The sequence below is a fragment of the Anoplopoma fimbria genome, chromosome 9 (assembly GCF_027596085.1).
Source record: "Anoplopoma fimbria isolate UVic2021 breed Golden Eagle Sablefish chromosome 9, Afim_UVic_2022, whole genome shotgun sequence".
Classification (NCBI taxonomy): Eukaryota; Metazoa; Chordata; class Actinopteri; order Perciformes; family Anoplopomatidae; genus Anoplopoma; species Anoplopoma fimbria.
The window spans coordinates 5,135,472-5,152,437 of record NC_072457.1 but is presented as its reverse complement, the minus strand read 5'-3'; the positions used below and the strand labels follow the sequence as shown (position 1 = coordinate 5,152,437).

The 16,966-nt window shown below is 37.1% G+C and overlaps 1 protein-coding gene across 1 annotated transcript; it reads right to left on the bottom strand.

Annotated features, from left to right (window-relative positions):
• Positions 1–4,478: 4,478 nt before the first annotated feature.
• On the bottom strand, positions 4,479–12,043 carry LOC129095589 (G protein-coupled receptor 137Ba-like). Its single transcript, XM_054604093.1, has 7 exons — positions 11,642–12,043; positions 8,349–8,398; positions 8,013–8,235; positions 7,646–7,795; positions 6,811–6,939; positions 5,399–5,520; positions 4,479–4,593 (listed from the first exon to the last, which is right to left on the bottom strand). Exons 1-7 carry the CDS (start codon positions 12,041–12,043, stop codon positions 4,479–4,481), a joined length of 1,191 nt encoding a protein of 396 aa, XP_054460068.1.
• Between the last annotated feature and the right edge of the window lie 4,923 nt (positions 12,044–16,966).

Here is a 16,966-nt window from a genome sequence, read left to right as displayed (position 1 = left end):
TCAGCGGCGGATTAATCCACATTTGGTGCTCTAGTGAGTATTTGTGGCAGCAGGACGGTGTATTTATGGGATTGAATCACACACACACACACACACGCACACACACAATACTTGCTAGTAGATACATTCATTGATGTTTTTGATCTTTAATTGGGAATTGTTGACAACAAGAAAAATGTAGAATATCACCAGACATACACTTTAGCAAGGCGTTTCATCCTGAGAGAGTAATACCTTAAAAAAACCCACAGGATTTGAAACGATTGCAATCAATGAGCAACGTCAAACAAGCAAAGGAAACAGAGCGCGTCTGTCGTTTTGGTTTCAGAAGGTGGACAAACTGGTTTATGAGGCGATTTTACAGATTTATTCATGATTCCAGTCTGAATAGTTTTGTTTTGCTCAGCAGTAAAAGTGAGAAGTGGACCAAAGAGTTTTAAGTTGCCTCCATTTTTTTGTATGTATCTTTGTTTATTTGTGATGACCAGAGAGTGTTTATCTTTTCCTTTTATTGATTCTTTAAATCTCCTCCATAGTTTGGAGACGTGATGTTATGATAAGATATGTTGGAAGTTTTTTTTTTTTTTTTTTTTTTTTTTTTGGTCAGTATAAATGAGAGTGTGGCTGATGCATCACTTGTAATTTAATAGTTTAGAACATGTAAAAGGATAAGAAAAATATTATTCAAATAAATATATTATTTAAATTTAAAAGTAAAATGAAATCTTCTTGGCCTTCCCCCGATGCTTTAATGCCAAACTTTGCAGGCTTTTTTTTTTTTTTTTTTGTTGATAGGAGGAATTAATGCTGTTTAAATTAAATGCCTGGATGGAAGCAACCTCTTTTCTTTTCAAAATTTCAGAAAATACACTGGAAATTCAAACGACTTAATTTAAAACATATTAAGTCAGATTTAGTTTTAAAAGTTATTATTATTATTATAATATTTCACAACTAGGTATTCAGTTGCTTATAAATATTTAAATGATAACAGCCTCTTTTTTTTTTTGCTTCCATTTGTTATCAGTTATAATAAGTTAATTAAGTCTATTTTTTTTGGTTTGTTTATGTGAATGTGAGACAGAAATGATGCATAAAGTGTGTTTTGAGTGAGTGAGTGAGTGAGATGTGTGCATGCTTTCCTCTGAGCCTTGCATGCCCTCCAGCAGCTGGACGTCCTGTACAGTCCACTCGTCAGCCTTAAAACTAAGTCGCGATTTTTGGAAAAACACAAAAAAAGAAAAATATATAAGAAACCTGCTTCCAATCTTCACACTCGTCATGTTTGAATCCGAATTTAGTTTATATCTGTACAGTTTGTAAGAGGCAGCACAGGTTAAAGTGTTTTCTTTCTATTGCTTTCAGATCTCTATGAACATATATATATATATATAGTTGCACCATGTTTATGTGTGTACCTGTTGAGTATATTTATTTGACAAGAAGAAGAATAAAATATTTCTGGACATCACTGAACTCTTGTTTGGAATTTGTTTTATAATCTTGAGCAGGTTTCCGACTAATCCAGTAAATTACTCAAAATATACTGTAACAGTATTTTCTTTACGCTTTTTATTCTTTCACTTCATTTAGAATAGTTTTTGTATCTTTAAGTTGCCATTCATTGGTTTGACTCGTCCACTGATGGATAGTTGGTTATAACGAGCCAAAAAAAGGAGAATGCACGCTAGTAAACACTAGTAAATAAAGCAAGAAAAATCATTTTTACAAATGTTTAATGAGAATGAAAATCTTCTGAATGTAAACATAAACTTTTTTCTCAAGAAAACTCCAAAGGGCACTTTTTTAAAGGGTACCTTCAGTATTTTTCAACGCTATTTTTAACATGTTTTTGGGTCTGAGTGACTAATGGGGAGAACAATTTTAGAAATTGTCCAGTATTGAGGCTAAAATAATTGACTAAAATGGCTTCTTTTTAATTGTTTTCTGAAAACATTAAGGAAAAGACTCTAGAGAGAAATAATCTGTTTGTTATTTTGTCCCAGATCACGCATAAATATTAATGGGAATATAAATATCTGTATAATCTAGCTCAAATAAATATGGGCAGCCATCAAATTCAAAGACCCTCCTCCACATTGTTGTAATCATCTAAATATTCAGCCATGATGTTGAAAAATATTTTTAATGAGAAGAAACTTTTAGTGGACGTAAATGACAGTGCCAGCTTTGTCCTGCGCTCTCCCTCAATACTGGACCGATTTCAAAAAATTGTTGTCCCTGCTAGTCAGTTAGATACGATACATGGAAAACTACAGGTTGAAAAATAACAGATTTCCTCTTCATGTGTCCAAAGAATTTAGACAGCTATGCTAGCCTCTCTGTGAGGCTTTAATAAATGCTAATGCACTCACAATGACAATGCTAACATGCTAAAGCTTAGCACGTATAATGTTTACCATAATCACCATTTTAATTTAGCATGTAAGCATGCTAACGTTTTGAATTCAGCAGTAAACGCATAATACAGGTGAGGCTGATGGGAGTGTCGTCAGTCCTGCAGGTATTTGGTCATAAGCAAACGTATTGAACTCATTGAAAAAACAAAAAATCAAGAAATAATGAAATGAACGCCTGTTTGTTGTAATGACAAACTTTAATTAAGTGTTTTCGTGTCGTCACGTCACAAACACACAAACCACAAACACAAAAAAGCTCAACAACAAAACACTTTATCTCAGTGCGACTCTGTACAAATAACTTACAAAACCTGCGTCTCTTAGAAATATAGACCTTTTTTTTTCCTGAACATTGTAACAGAAATGTGAACACTGCAAAAGAAAGCACATATTAACGTTTTAAAATCAGTTTTTTCCTCATTATTTCCTCAGATTTGAATGATTTGACAGTTGTGTTGGTTTCAAACCCACCGTTAAATAATTTGTTAATACGCGGATCTTTTGAGGTGAACATCAAAACAACACAGAGGTGTTCAGTTGTCTGGTTATTGATATTTACAGGATATTGATTATGTTGAATCAACACACAGTGAATGTGTCTGTGTGTGTTATGATGTATTTAGTGTTACTTTACAGTCAAGAACCTCTCAAAATGACTCAAGGAGTTTTTCAAGGATTATTCAGGACAGGAAATTAAACTATTTGTCTATCGGCCTCCATGTTTGATAAAACTCATAACATACAAGCTGTTACCAAACTAGAGTTTACTATTAAAAAAATAGACTAAATTAACCTTTATTAACCTGTCAGATAATCTCTCCAGTCTCTGCTTTCTTGTCTCGTATAACTGATCAAACAGCTGTGAGAAATCTTAACAATCACTTTAACATCTGGAGTCTTTGTTTGAGTGAGGATAATTATTTCCAGCAAAATGAAGAATTTTAGCAGATTTATTCTACTATTTAAATAATCCTTGAAAAACTCCCCAAAATAATCAAGAAACATTCTCTAAAACATTCATCACAACATCGTCTACATACTGTGGGTCTATAAAACATGGATTCTCTCTGAAACAGGGCTCCTACACAGAGTTAAACAAGTCTGGGTCACTCGTGATCAAACATGGTGTCCCTCTCTGGTTTTCAACATATCAATTCATTAAATGGTTTTCACAGCTTTGGTTTGATTGTGATTAAATTCTGTCTAGACATTCATTTTCCCCAGAGGATAGACCCTAAAGACTTTGATGATCTTCTGACTACCGCGGGTCAAAGTTTTGACTTATCCAATTAAAGATTCCTACATCTACCTGATGGATTGTCTCAAAATGGTGTGCTTTCATTTGTCGCCACAGGATAGACCTAAGGACTTTGATGATCTTCTGACACCAGCAGGTCAAAATTTCCACTTATCCAATTACATCTACACGATGGATTGGCACAATCTATGTGTTTAATTTATTCATGTTCGCCAGAGGATAATTCCTCAAGACTTTTGATGACCCTCTGACCTGCTGGTGGCGCATGTTTATCCAGTTAAAGATTTATGCATCTCCCTGATGGCTTGGCAGAAAAACGGTGTGCATTCATGTTCCCCAGAGGATAAACCTAAATACTTTGAAGATCTTCTGACACCAGCAGGCCAAAATTTTCACTTATCCAATTAAAGATTCCTACATCTACCTGATAGATTGGCACAATCTATGTGTTTAATTTATTCATGTTCCCCAGAGGATACATTTCACAGACTTTTGATGATCCACTGACCTGCTGGTGGCGCAGGTTTATCCAGTTAAAGATTTATGCATCTACCTGATGGATTGGCAAAAAAACGGTGTGCATTCAAGGTCCCCAGAGGATAAACCTAAAGACTAAAGTGAATTAATATCTAGTGAATGACCTGAACACGACTCCATGTGGGAACCCTGCAGAACATTCTGGTATTTCATCTAAAGTTTCTACACGTGAGTCTACAAACTTCTACATCAGTGAGTGATAAGAAACACAATAACTGATCGGTGTCAAAGTGCAGAGTGATGCTGTACAGTGAAGAGGGGGATTATGGGTAAGGGTGGAGCTCTCCGGCGGTGGCGGTCAGGCGCTGCTCGTCGCTGTTGGTGTGAACCGTAAAGCTGCTGTGACGGCTGCTCCAGTCGTAGCAGTCGGAGGAAAGACTGTCAGAGAGATGAAACACTGTCAGTCAGCTGGTTTATTAATGCATTATTAATAATATTATTGTTAGTATTATTATTATTAGTAGTAGTAGTAGTATTAATATTATTATTAATTTTATTATTATTATTATTAACAGTAATAGTAGTATAGTTATTATTATCAGCATTATAATGTATGTTTTAATATGTGTTGCCTGAAACCAACCTTTAAAATATTATCTGCAACGTTTGAAAGTAAGTACATATACAATTTGTAATTACTGTCGCATTACTTGAGTATTTCTATTTTTTGCTACTTTATACTTCTACCTAAATAAGGACTTTTTACTTTACTGCAATTTTTTTAAAGCTTAAAGATACTCTGCAGATTCAGATTAATATTAATATAATCATCTAATAAATTCTGATGAATTATAATATATATTAAACTACCCAGCAGTATGTAACATAATTAAATTGAGCTAATAATAAATAATAATCAATAATCCATTCATATTTTATTCTGAAATGGGCCAGTATGCATAATGAGTACTTTTAATTTTGGTACTTTTTGTTTATTCCGATGCCTAGACTTTTGAATGCAGGGCTTTTACTTGTAACACAGTATTTCTACACTATGGTATTAATACTTAATGATTTTCTTATATATCAAGATATTATGAAATTGCTTCCTGTTGGTTAGTAAGAGATTATAATCAAAAGTCCCACAGTGGAATGGGAAATTATTATAGCTGCTTTATCTATATTTATCCGGAAATACCAAATGCAAAAGGGTCATTGGTGACACCAGTGATGGAGTTCGTACCTCGCTGATGCATTCTGGGGAGGAATGCTCCACGCCAGGTCGTCGTCGCTGTCGTACCGTCGAGGGTTGTCAAAGAAGTATCCTCTGGAGGAGAGAACGTGGTTCGGTATCCCAACAGTGCTCTGTGGAAACAAAGACTCAAAGTTAACACACACAGGAGGATCTTCTGATCAAATCCATCATCTGACATCAGCAGTGAAAACCTCAAAAATCTCAGATTGAAGGATTTAATCAGATGTAAGTGACCTTTTAGGTGGCCAGATAACTCATTGTGCATGTAGACAATATGGGCAAAGTCAGTCATTACTGACATGTTGAAAATGTGATTGTTGAAGTAACTAAAATCTCATTTTATTTCATAGCTGGTGAATCTGTTTAAAGGACATAACTTTATATATGCTGCAGTAATGAATCCTAAAACCCAGAAATGAGTTAACAATTTTGCACTTCCTGTTTCTTCGTCTCAAAGTCAATGGGTTAATGAATGTGTTTTTGGTTAGATGCTTGAAATAAGGTCTGTGGTTAACACAAGCTTATGGTATTTTATAAAAAACGTCAGTAGATACCCCTCTCGCGAACTTTGAATTTGAACTTGTCTTAAAAAAGGCTGTATGTTGCTAGCAAGTGGCTAAATCGGGCTACGAAACATTATCCTGCAGACTAGTCCGCCTTTCAAGCCTCATTGTGTAAACTCGTGCTTATTCAACCATGATAATAGTCTTGGGTTAGCTTCTTACTTCTACTGAACGCTTAAAAAATCAAATCATTTGTGAAGATTACATTGTTGAACAAAATGTCTAAGTATCAAAAAACGTTTGTTTGCCACAGAATTTATTTTCTGCAATAATGCAACATCTATGGAAAAATCCAATTGGCTTTTTTGTCCAAGGAACCAGTGCGTTGCTAACTTACGGGGTTAGCCTAAAAAAGTACGTTGTCCCTGCAGCTCTCTACTGAAAAGTGGTGAAAAGCTCTCCTCTAATTTTTTTTAGAGTCTAGAGTCATGCTAGCAGCTCTAAAGGCTGTACTGATAATGTCAACATGCTAACATTTAGCACGTAGCCTATTGTGTTTAACATGTTCACTATCTAAATGTAGCGTGCTAGCATGCTAATATGTTGTATTTGGTATTAACTGAGGCTTATTGGAATGTCAAGTTCTGCAGGTATTTGGTCATAAACCAAAGTATTTGACAAATTCAGTTGTTGACCTGATGATGGCGCTAGATAAAAATTGGAAAAGTCTGTGAATCAACATGTCTGAAAAATTTAAGTACAATCCATCCAATATTTGCTGAGATATTTCACTCTGGACCACACTGACAATTTTTTCATCCCTAGAGTTAGCTACAACTTAAAAAAACAACCAGGTGTAAGTTGCAGAGGTCACCTGACCCAACCAGGAGGACTGACCCTTTCCTGAGGCGGCCGGCGGACCCTGAAGAAGAAGACGACCAGCGAGGTGGGCAGCAGCTCCCAGACGAACAGAATCACCCCGAACACGATGTAACCGGCGTCTCCCATCGACGACCGCAAGTCCGCCTGGAGAGACACCAAGTACAGTACTGTGAATTGAGGTATTTGTACTTCCCTTGAGTATTTCCATTTTATGCTACTTTATACTTCTACTCTACTACATCTCAGAGGTAAATGTTGTCCTTTTTACTTCACTACATTTGTCTGACAGCTTTGGTTACTTTATATATTACAGTTTTTATTCCCTTCCTGTCCAGTGAAACTCGTATCTCCAGATGTGTTGATGTTGAATGTTTGTGATAAATCAAATGTTCCTTTATGTGTTGGGAAAACTCCCCTACTTCTTAAGTTAAATAAACTTTCATAGGATATTATATGCATTGATGTAGATTAAACTCGCCAACAGGATATAAAGGAGTTAAACATATCTACAGCAGTAAAATACAACATACACATTAATGCAGCAGTAATATTAATCCAGAGACATCATATATAATAGTAATACGCTGAAATTTTACTGCACAATGTGTACTTCTACTTTGATATTTTGATTTCATTTTACTGATAAAACTTAGATACTTTTAAGTAAATTTCTGATGCAGGACTTTTTTTTACAGTGTGGTATCAGTACTCTTACTGCAGTAAATTATCTGAATACTTCTTCACAGGTCATGTGCAAAAAGCTCTTTAAACTCCAGACTTCTGTATTAAACCAGGACGCTGATTAAAATTCTGTCAAACCACCTGTGGGCCGTCGGAGAGAGACCCTCACCTGGTCTGAGACGTTGTACCAGTCGTAGTCGAAGGAGTTGATGGTCTCGATGTTGGTGAGGGCGAGCACCACCAGGTTGTAACAGGCGCGCGATGCGTACAGCAACACCACCATGATGCCAATCAGAGTCACCTGACACACCGACGTCCCCTGAACACACACAGGTATCACTCATTATTATTCCCTTTAATTATATTATTTAATTCCCTCCTCGAAAACCTGGAATATCCTGGATCAGGGACAATCTCTAATGGATTCCATGTGGTGCTGATAAAGACCATGAGATGGGGTTGAAAGTTCAGGGAAGTTAGTAGGTGGACCTTAAGTAAGGGATGTTTCGCCTCCAAGGAAACCTGCGACTTTGTACCTTTGACTCCAGGTAGATGTTGGCCAGCGACATCTTGGCGACCTTGTAGAGGCAGACGGACAGCGAGACGGCGCAGAGGACGAACAGGCTGTCGTTGATGGTGACCCTCACCAGGACGATGGTCTTCACGTCGGCGGCGGTCATTTTCACCAGCAGGGCACAGACCAGATTCACCACCAGGAAGAGGAGACTGACGCCCAAGAAGACCAGGTACAGAGGAAGTCTGGGGGGGGGGACATGGAGGCGGAGCTTAAACATGTTCCATCTCATTTATGAATGCATGTTGGAAGTTTATTTAAAGAGACTTGATTTATTCAGTCAGAAAGAGTTGCTTACCTGTACTTGAGCAGTGAAGGTGTGTACTTGGACTTGGCCTTAAAGTAAACCTGTACGGGGGACAAATAAAACACTGATTAGACACTTAGAGCTGCAGACGTCTGAATCTTCACCCACATGGTTTGTTCAGTAATTCAGATCTGGCGTTTGGCCACTTGACGGCACTTTTGGTTTGAGAAACAATCAGCCAATTACAGCTCTGAAGGCGGGGCTTACAATGAGGACACCACCTTCCTACATACCTACCAAGCCACGTCCATGCAAAGTAGAAGTAGTCAGTTTTAAATCGGTTTACAGACGTAACAACTATTAAATCGACATATTTTATGACACAATGCTGTTTCTGTGTCGACTTATGATAACGCTGATGAGGTGAAAACGTAAGTCATTGCTTGGCAGACTGGATCAATGAAGGGGAAAGAAATGTAATTGTAGCTTTTTTTTTTTTTAATCAACCATTAGGATGATAACAGGCCAGGACTGTCCCACACATTAACCATGACATATCTGCTGAAGAGGGCTTTTATTTTGTTCTTTTGATCTATTTCTGGCTGGCTGAGATAGACCTCTCCATTTTCAAGCTCATCAGAGAACTACGGTGGTCTTCAAGTAACGTAAAAATGAGAATGGGCCTCTCTGGAGCCATTGTTTAGTTTGTCCGTCCTGGGCTACTGTAGAAACATTGCGGATTGCTTCCTGTGTAGAAAGGTAGGACTTATTCTAAGTTAACCAAAACTCAACAATTCTTAGTTTCATGTGATTATATACAAATGAAAACAAAATGATGAATATTTATTTTCTAATTTCTGCCAATAATGTTCCTAAAGTCGTTTTTCATGTAAAAACTTTTCATGGTTCCAGCTTCACAAATGTCAAGATTTGCTGCTTTTCTTTATTGTATATAGCTAATAATGTTAATATATAAGTAATAATGTGGATATTTGGACTGTTGGTTGGACTAAACATTTATTACTATTTTCACTATTTTTAGTAACCAAACCATCAATTGATTAATGGAGAAAATAATCAGCAGATGAATCCATAATATAAATAATCATTAGTTAATAGTTTAAATGAGCATAACCTCGACTACAACACTAAAATCCTGCTTTTACATTTATGTATGATTAATAATAATCTAATGATTTAATGTTATACAAGTACATTTTCCTGATTAAACTTAGATACTTTTACTCAAGTAACATTTTCAATGCAGGACTTTAACTTGTATTGGAGTATTTCCTAAGTGTTATATTAGTACTTGTACCGTAGTAAAAATATCTGAATACTTCCTCCACCACTTTGTTTAAGAGCCATCAGTCTGCAGCTCATTTCATCGATTAGTCCCTCCTCTCTGCCCTCATTTAAGAAACGAGACACCGTCGTGTTTGGTTGAAAAGAATAACCTGCGTCATCTCAGCTCTTCAGGAACGAGTGTTGTTAAGCTGCTGCTAAAGTGGCTCATTTCTATTATGTCTTTATTTTCTGGTCTATTTCTGAAACCGCCAGCTGCTGTTGGATGAATGGATGAAGAGGAGAGAGGAAGATGTTAAACGGATCACCACGACAAAACTGCACTCAGACCAATGTTAGAGGATTCTGGATGGTTGACGTTGCAGCTTCTTATGTTAGTTGCCATTCAACCAAAACCCCTCAAATTGGCTCAAAGACTCAAGGAAGCTCAGTTTTCGGGTTGGTGGTTTTGATTTCCAGCTCCTCTTGTCCACTAGTAGAAGTGTCCTTGAGCCGAGCACTGATCTCCAAATGACTCTTGATGTGTGTATGTGAAAATCGTCTGCTAAATGAAGATCACTTAAGAAAAATTTGTTTGTCCAGACAATCTTCAAGTGAGTCAACATTTTTGGGACGTCTGCACAAAGAAAAAAAACATGCACAAGCATCCGTCAAGTAAATCTTGAGTATCTCCACACTTAGAAATGTGAGTGTGTATTTCTTTGTAACAAGCTTCTTACGAGACCACCATCAGCGACCCAAACAAAGAACTTTTTGAAGACGTAAGAACAAAGAATGATTGTAACCAACAAGTTGATCTGAAGTTCTCACTGTATAAATCCTGAGAGTACAAGTTTTTCATTTCCTGTTTCACAAATTCTGTGAACTCTTCTTTTAAATCTTCTTTTAAATCTTCTTTTAAATCTTCCCAACCTGTATTTAGAGGTCATCCTTCGTCACAGTAGCATTTACGCTAGCAATAAACATTTCTATGTTCAAACTCAAAACTGCTTCCATCTCATTCGAGCTTGTCTCTTTTTTGTGGCCTTTTTTTCTGTTGCCTTTTGGATGTAGCTACTTAGCTGTCTCCATTCTTAATCCCACCTACCAAACTCTGACTGGTTGATATAGAAATGAGCTCAACAGCACGTTTAAATAGATGAACAAATCAAAGGTTTGGAACCAGGCTGGGACGACTGGTGCTGGTCTTGTGAATTATTGTAGAAACATTTCCCCAAATCTCAACCTGATTTATTTGGTACCACTGGAGACTTTAGGATCTAAACTAGGATTACAGTGGAATTCATTTGTAGACGGCTTAAAGTGTTCATTTTGGGTCTTTTTAAAAATGACAACCTATGGAACAATATTTTTTTTAAACTACCATAGGCTAATGTTACTTCATTTTTCTTTGTCTTTTTACTTTACTAGCTCAATACATTGCCTCGCTGTCATCCGTTTGCCACCCTGCCGGCTACCTGAGGCTGGTGCTGCTTGCACCTTGAAATTGTTAGATAATTTATCTCAATGAAAAACGAATGCACACAGGGAAATCATCTGTCGTTGAGGCCGCCCTCGTCAAATGGATTGAAAACGTCCGGTCACAGAAAGGAACACTCCTTTGACAAAGAGGGTCAAAGGGGTCGTTCGTCTGCAAGCACCACCTGTGCTGCAATTAAACAAATCCGGCTAAAAACTGGCTAAGCTTCACCCAAAGCAAGGCCTTTGGTGAGTAAAAAGGCCCAAGAATTGGAAGAATTCAAATAATCACTAGTGATCAATTCCACTCGGACAGACGTGATCACTACAAGCGGCTGTAACTGTACGAGTTATCGCCAGATAGAAAGACTGTGTTTCACTGCCCCCTGCTGGTTGAAAGTGTCTCGGCCGCTGCATCACTCATGGGTGTGGTCAGAGGTGTAACCACACCCAGCCGTGATGTCACAGCGTACCGACACACCCTGAAGGTACACTTCTACATCACTGCAGCAGGGAGAGTTTCACCAGTGTCTCCTCCACCAGAACCAGAACCAGTTACCAGTGCCCCCTCCCCCCATCACCTGTGCACAGTAGAGGTTCATGAGGCTGAGCGTGAAGAACTGCAGGCAGACGGGGAAGCAGTAGAGCAGCCAGAAGGCGAACGGGCCGAGTGCGTTGGCGGTCACACAGTCCCTGAAGTAGAAGGAGAAGAGGAGGGCTCGCAGGGCGGCCCACAGCAGACACAGGAACAGGAAGGCCGTCTGGTAGCTGAAGCGCTTGTGCCGGTACCGCAGCACCAGCCAGAGCTGGGCGTAGACGAAGGCGAAGAGCAGCGAGTAGAAGATGGTGTAGGCGATGGTCAGACCCAGCTTCACGTAGGGAGGGATGGCCGGCGTGATGGTGGGAGGAGGAGGGAGGTGGGTGGTGTTACCGGCATGCTGCTGCTCCGGTGCCGGGTTCCCCTCCATCGCCTCCCCATTCATCCCCCCTGTGTTCCCCAGGAGTGGGAGGGAGGGAGAGGAGGTTAAAGAGTGAGCAGCAGCCTAAGAGCTCCGGGAGGAGGAGGAGGAGGAGGAGAAGAAGAAGAAGAAGAAGAAACGTGTCTCGGCTCGTTAGACGGATCCTTCACATCCATCCACTTTCCTCCAGACTCACCGTCTGATTCACAGCGAAGAGGAGGAGGAGGAGGAGAAGGAGGAGGAGGAGGAGAGGGGACACCGCCCCTCTTTTTGCCGGTGCCTGGTGGAGAGCTATTGGTGGCTGTGGGTCACGTGATCACACTCCCCAGCAGGGGATTGGCTGAGCAGGAGGAGGGATGCTGCAGAGAGGAGAGGAAGGTGGAGAGATGGATCTGGAAGGAGAGAGAGGTGAAGTGTGATCCGTGGTCCCGCCCACCACACACGCACACACACTGTGTCACAGCAGCATCACACAGCCGGCTCCGACTGATACTGGCTCCTCGTGGCCAATATCAGACAGATACTGGTGGATGTGGATGAATGTGTTTTGTGGCAGAAAAGAAACATAATTATAATAATTGTCATAATTGAATCCTCTGATCACAATACCATTCAAATTACCTAAATGTATGCTAAATGTCCCTGTCAAAATGCTAAAAATGTCCCTGTTAAAAAACGACTATATAAATCTGGGCAATATAAAAAGATGTGCAATACTCTGTACAATACTACAATTATGTCTGTATATATAATATTTTAGTTATTGTGGATTTTTAACTTTTTTAACTTTATCCTTTACTGTGTTATTACTTATTTACTTATTTATAATAGTCTTGTTTTTTTTTTACTGTGTCTCTTGTTTGCACTATCCTCTCTGCTGCTGCAATCCTGCAAAATGTCCCCGCTGCGGGACTAATAAAGGATTATCTTATTTTATCTCTTATCTTTAAAATGGAAAATGTTTCTGCAAAAAAATTTAAAATATCCTTGATAAAAATGCAAAATTATCCTCAACAAAAAAATCCCTGTTAAAAATGCTGAAATGTCAAATAGAAAATCCCAAATATACTTGTCAAAAATGCTGAAATGTTCCTGTCAAAATACTAAATAAACCTGTCAAAAATGCTGAAATATCAAGTCAAAAATGCATATTGTCCCTGTCAAAAATGCTGAAATATCAAATAAAAAAATCCCAAATATACTTGCTAAAAATGCAGAAATATTTCTGTCAAAATGCCAAATGTCCCTGTCAAAAATGCTGAAATATCAAATAATAAATCCTAAATATACTTGTCAAAATGCTGAAATGTTCCTGTCAAAATACTAAATAAACCTGTCAAAAATGCTGAAATATCAAGTCAAAAATGTATATTGTCCCTGTCAAAAATGCTGAATTGCTGCTCAGCCCCATGAATTGCAGAAATGATCAGTATTATATTATTAAACACTTCCACCTTGTGTGAGCGGAATAACCAGTACAATTTATTTATTAGAGCTTCAGAGATGTCTGTACATTTAAAAATTAGCCCCACAATCTCCTAATAGTAAAAATATATATGTAATATGTGTTTTTCTAAAGATTTGCATCTAAAACAAGTTTTTGATCTTAGCATTTCATTTTCATTCATACAGACAACCAGTGCAATATAAACCAGTTCTGTAGTAAATATGGATGTACCATCATTTTACATCCGGTCAGACTGGAGTATGAATGAACGGACTGTATCAACCCTGATATCAGTCCAACCCAAATATAGAGCTGCTCCTCCTCCTCCTCCTCCTCCTCCTCTCCTCTCTGCAGTTCTTCTTCTCTGCTGTTACATAACAGGTTGTTAGATAATAGAGGATGCTGTGCCGCTCGTGTCAACGTGCTGACGACAGAGATACACTTTCCATTATTATCTAACGCTCTGCTTCTATTTTTTTTTTTACTTTAATGCTTAGAAATGACATCCATTTAAACTAAATAGTAAAAATCGTTTTCATAGATTTCACTTGTCTCAATTCATACTCATACAGAATATTTGTAAAATAATATACAATACTCTCTCTCTCTCTCTCTCTCTCTCTATATATATATATATATAAGTTTATAAAATACAAGATATTGTTAAAGATTAAATTCCAACCTTTTGGTACTTATATATAAAAACCATGTCTAGTTGCCATGTCTAGCTGATTGAAGCTGATAATACTTTTATTTTAGGACCGTATTCTTTAAGTTGATATATTGGTACCTTTACTTAAGTACAGAGGTACTTTTGCCACCACTGACCGATATGATCACATGTCAAAATAACTATAAATGGGTTTTTAAAAATGTTCGATTGGAAAATCAAATGTGTTTCCTAGTGAACGATTATTTTTTCTGTTTTCAGTATAGAATAAATGACTAATATGATAAAGTTACACATTTTTTGAGAGAAGAATCACAAGTAAGGAGTGATGATGAGAATTCATGTAACACAGTATTAACACAAAATCCTCCAGAGTGTTTTTTTGCAGTGCTGCCAGGACTAAATGCATCCTGACGGAACATAAATATTAAAAAGGCTCAGTGAGGTTTCAGGGAACTTTGTGGCAGCTGCTGAACCCACTGAACCCCTGTTCGTATTCAGCCCGACTCCTTTACATACAATGAAGTATTTAGAGTCTTTACTTTCTAAAGAAAGTAACACAACATCAGAGATATGCAGTAAAATAAAACAGGTAAATATTAAAATGTGGTTTAGGGAAGGAGCTAAAACCGCAGGAGCAGCGTGACAAACATTAAAGAAACAACTGGAGAAAAAATGGTTGAAGAGGAAATGAAAGGAAAGGAGAAGAGGAGAGGAGGTAGAGAAGGGAGCAAGGAAGGTCAGAAGCAATTTTCGAAGAAGTATTCAGATCCTTTACTTCAATAAAAGTACTAATACTACACTGTGAAAATACTCCACTATGAGTAAAAGTCCTGCATTCAAAACATAAAAGTCAGTATTATCAGCAAAATGTATATTATCAAAATTAAAAGTACTCACATATAATGTTTCTGGATTAAAATGACCGCTGCATATGTTGCATTTTACTGATGTTTTTTTGACAGGAAGTGGATGAAAAACTTTAATAAGAAATGTAACTAAAGCTGTAAGACAAATGTTCTCTGAGATGTGATGCAATAGAAATATAAAGTGCCATAAAACAGAAATACTCAAGTACAGTACAAGTACCTCAAATTTGTTCTTAAGTACAGAACTAAAGTTAATTTCCAACACTGATCAGTAAGGTGTAAAATAAAAAAAAGGTGAAATGGAATGAAGATTGTATGTGAAGAACATAAGGAAAGTGATGAGGAAAGGACGTAGTTATGCAGTTAGACTCTTTGTCCACAAGATGGCGACAGTGTCTTGAATTAATGTGCTGATCTCTGACTAAAGCAAAGGAAACCTGATGTACCTAAATGTCTCCATAATAAGAAAGAATGTATTGTGTTTGAATGTAAAACGCACCATAATGTTGTTTTTGTCATGTGCAAACCAAATATGTATCTATGATGCAGATACATACTCTAAATGTACAGGTAAGACTGTTGCATAAAGTTCAAAAACTCCAAGAATAATACTTGCATAATAAAACATCTCCTAATGCGTTAAGCAGAACTCAGAAACTAAAAAAAACAAAACACAAAGCAATAAAACACAAATGCTCTCCATTAGGGAGATGAGATTAGTACTTTTGAAACTTATAATATGTGTGTACTTTTACTTGAATTAAATTTTGATTGTATTTGAGTACAGTACCAGTCAAAAGTTTGGACACACCTTCTCATTCAACTACTTTGAAGAATCTAAAATATAAAACATATTCTGGTTTGTTGAGCATTTGTTTGTTTACCACATAATTCCATATGTGTTCCTTCATAGTTTGGATGTCTTCAATATTAATCTACAATGTAGAAAATAAAGAAAGAAAAACCATTGAATGAGAAGGTGTGTCCAAACTTTTGACCGGTACTGTATATCAAAACTGGAGTATTGCTATTTATTCTAAAGTAAAAGATCTGAATACTTTTTCTCAGTCGACAAATTGTAGATAGTACAGTCCAATTTTTTTTTATGATAATTACATTTTATTGAATCTTTTTTCAGTGCAATATATTGAACAGTTTATTTCAGAGATTGTAATTTGGTAAGTAAGATAAGATAAAATAAGATAATCCGCAGCGGGGAAATTTGCAGGCTTACAGCAGCATAGAGTAAAGTGCACACAAGAGACATAGTAAAGAAAGACAAGATCAAATAAAAAACTAAAAAAAACAAAAAACAAAAAAAACAAGTATTATAAATAAGCAATAAAAACAGTAGAAAAACAACAATAACTGAAATATTGAAGTATTTTTGATAAGATAAGAGAGATAAGATAAGATAAGATAATCCTTTATTAGTCCCGCAGCAGGGAAATTTGCAGGCTTACAGCAGCATAGAGTAAAGTGCACACAAGAGACATAGTAGAAGAAGACAAGATAAAAAATTAAAAAAAATTAAAATAAAAAATAAAATAAAACAAGTATTATAAATAAGCAATAAAAAAAACAGTAGAAAAAACAACAATAACTGAAATATTATATTTACAGACAGAGAAAAAAACAACAACTATTTTAACTATTTTAACTTTTTTAACTAACTGATGATTGCATTGTTGGAATTGGGTTTGCATTCCAGAGCAAATTGTAAATTGAATTGATTATTGTGTTTGCATAACACGCCTTTATTTTGAAAACACCTCATTTTTATTTTTTTTATTTGGCACTTTTATTTTGAAAAGAGTCGATCCGTTCATTCAGCCCTCCCTCCTCTCCTTCTCCTCACTCCACCGCTGAGTTTTCGCCCGCTGACCTCACCTCTTCCCCGGCTGCTCTGCACTGGGATCACCGCTGGTCTCACTGGGTCTCTGGAGCGTTTTATAGGCAAC

Excerpts from the sequence above, each read along its gene's own strand:
- LOC129095589 (XM_054604093.1), bottom strand. The coding sequence starts at position 12,043 with ATGAATGGGGAGGCGATGGAGGGGAACCCGGCACCGGAGCAGCAGCAT. Across the intron at positions 8,399-11,641 it reads TGAACCTCTACTGTGCACAG|GTTTACTTTAAGGCCAAGTC; the intron begins GTGATGGGGGGA and ends TCCCCCGTACAG. Across the intron at positions 8,236-8,348 it reads CCTTCACTGCTCAAGTACAG|ACTTCCTCTGTACCTGGTCT; the intron begins GTAAGCAACTCT and ends CCCCCCCCCCAG.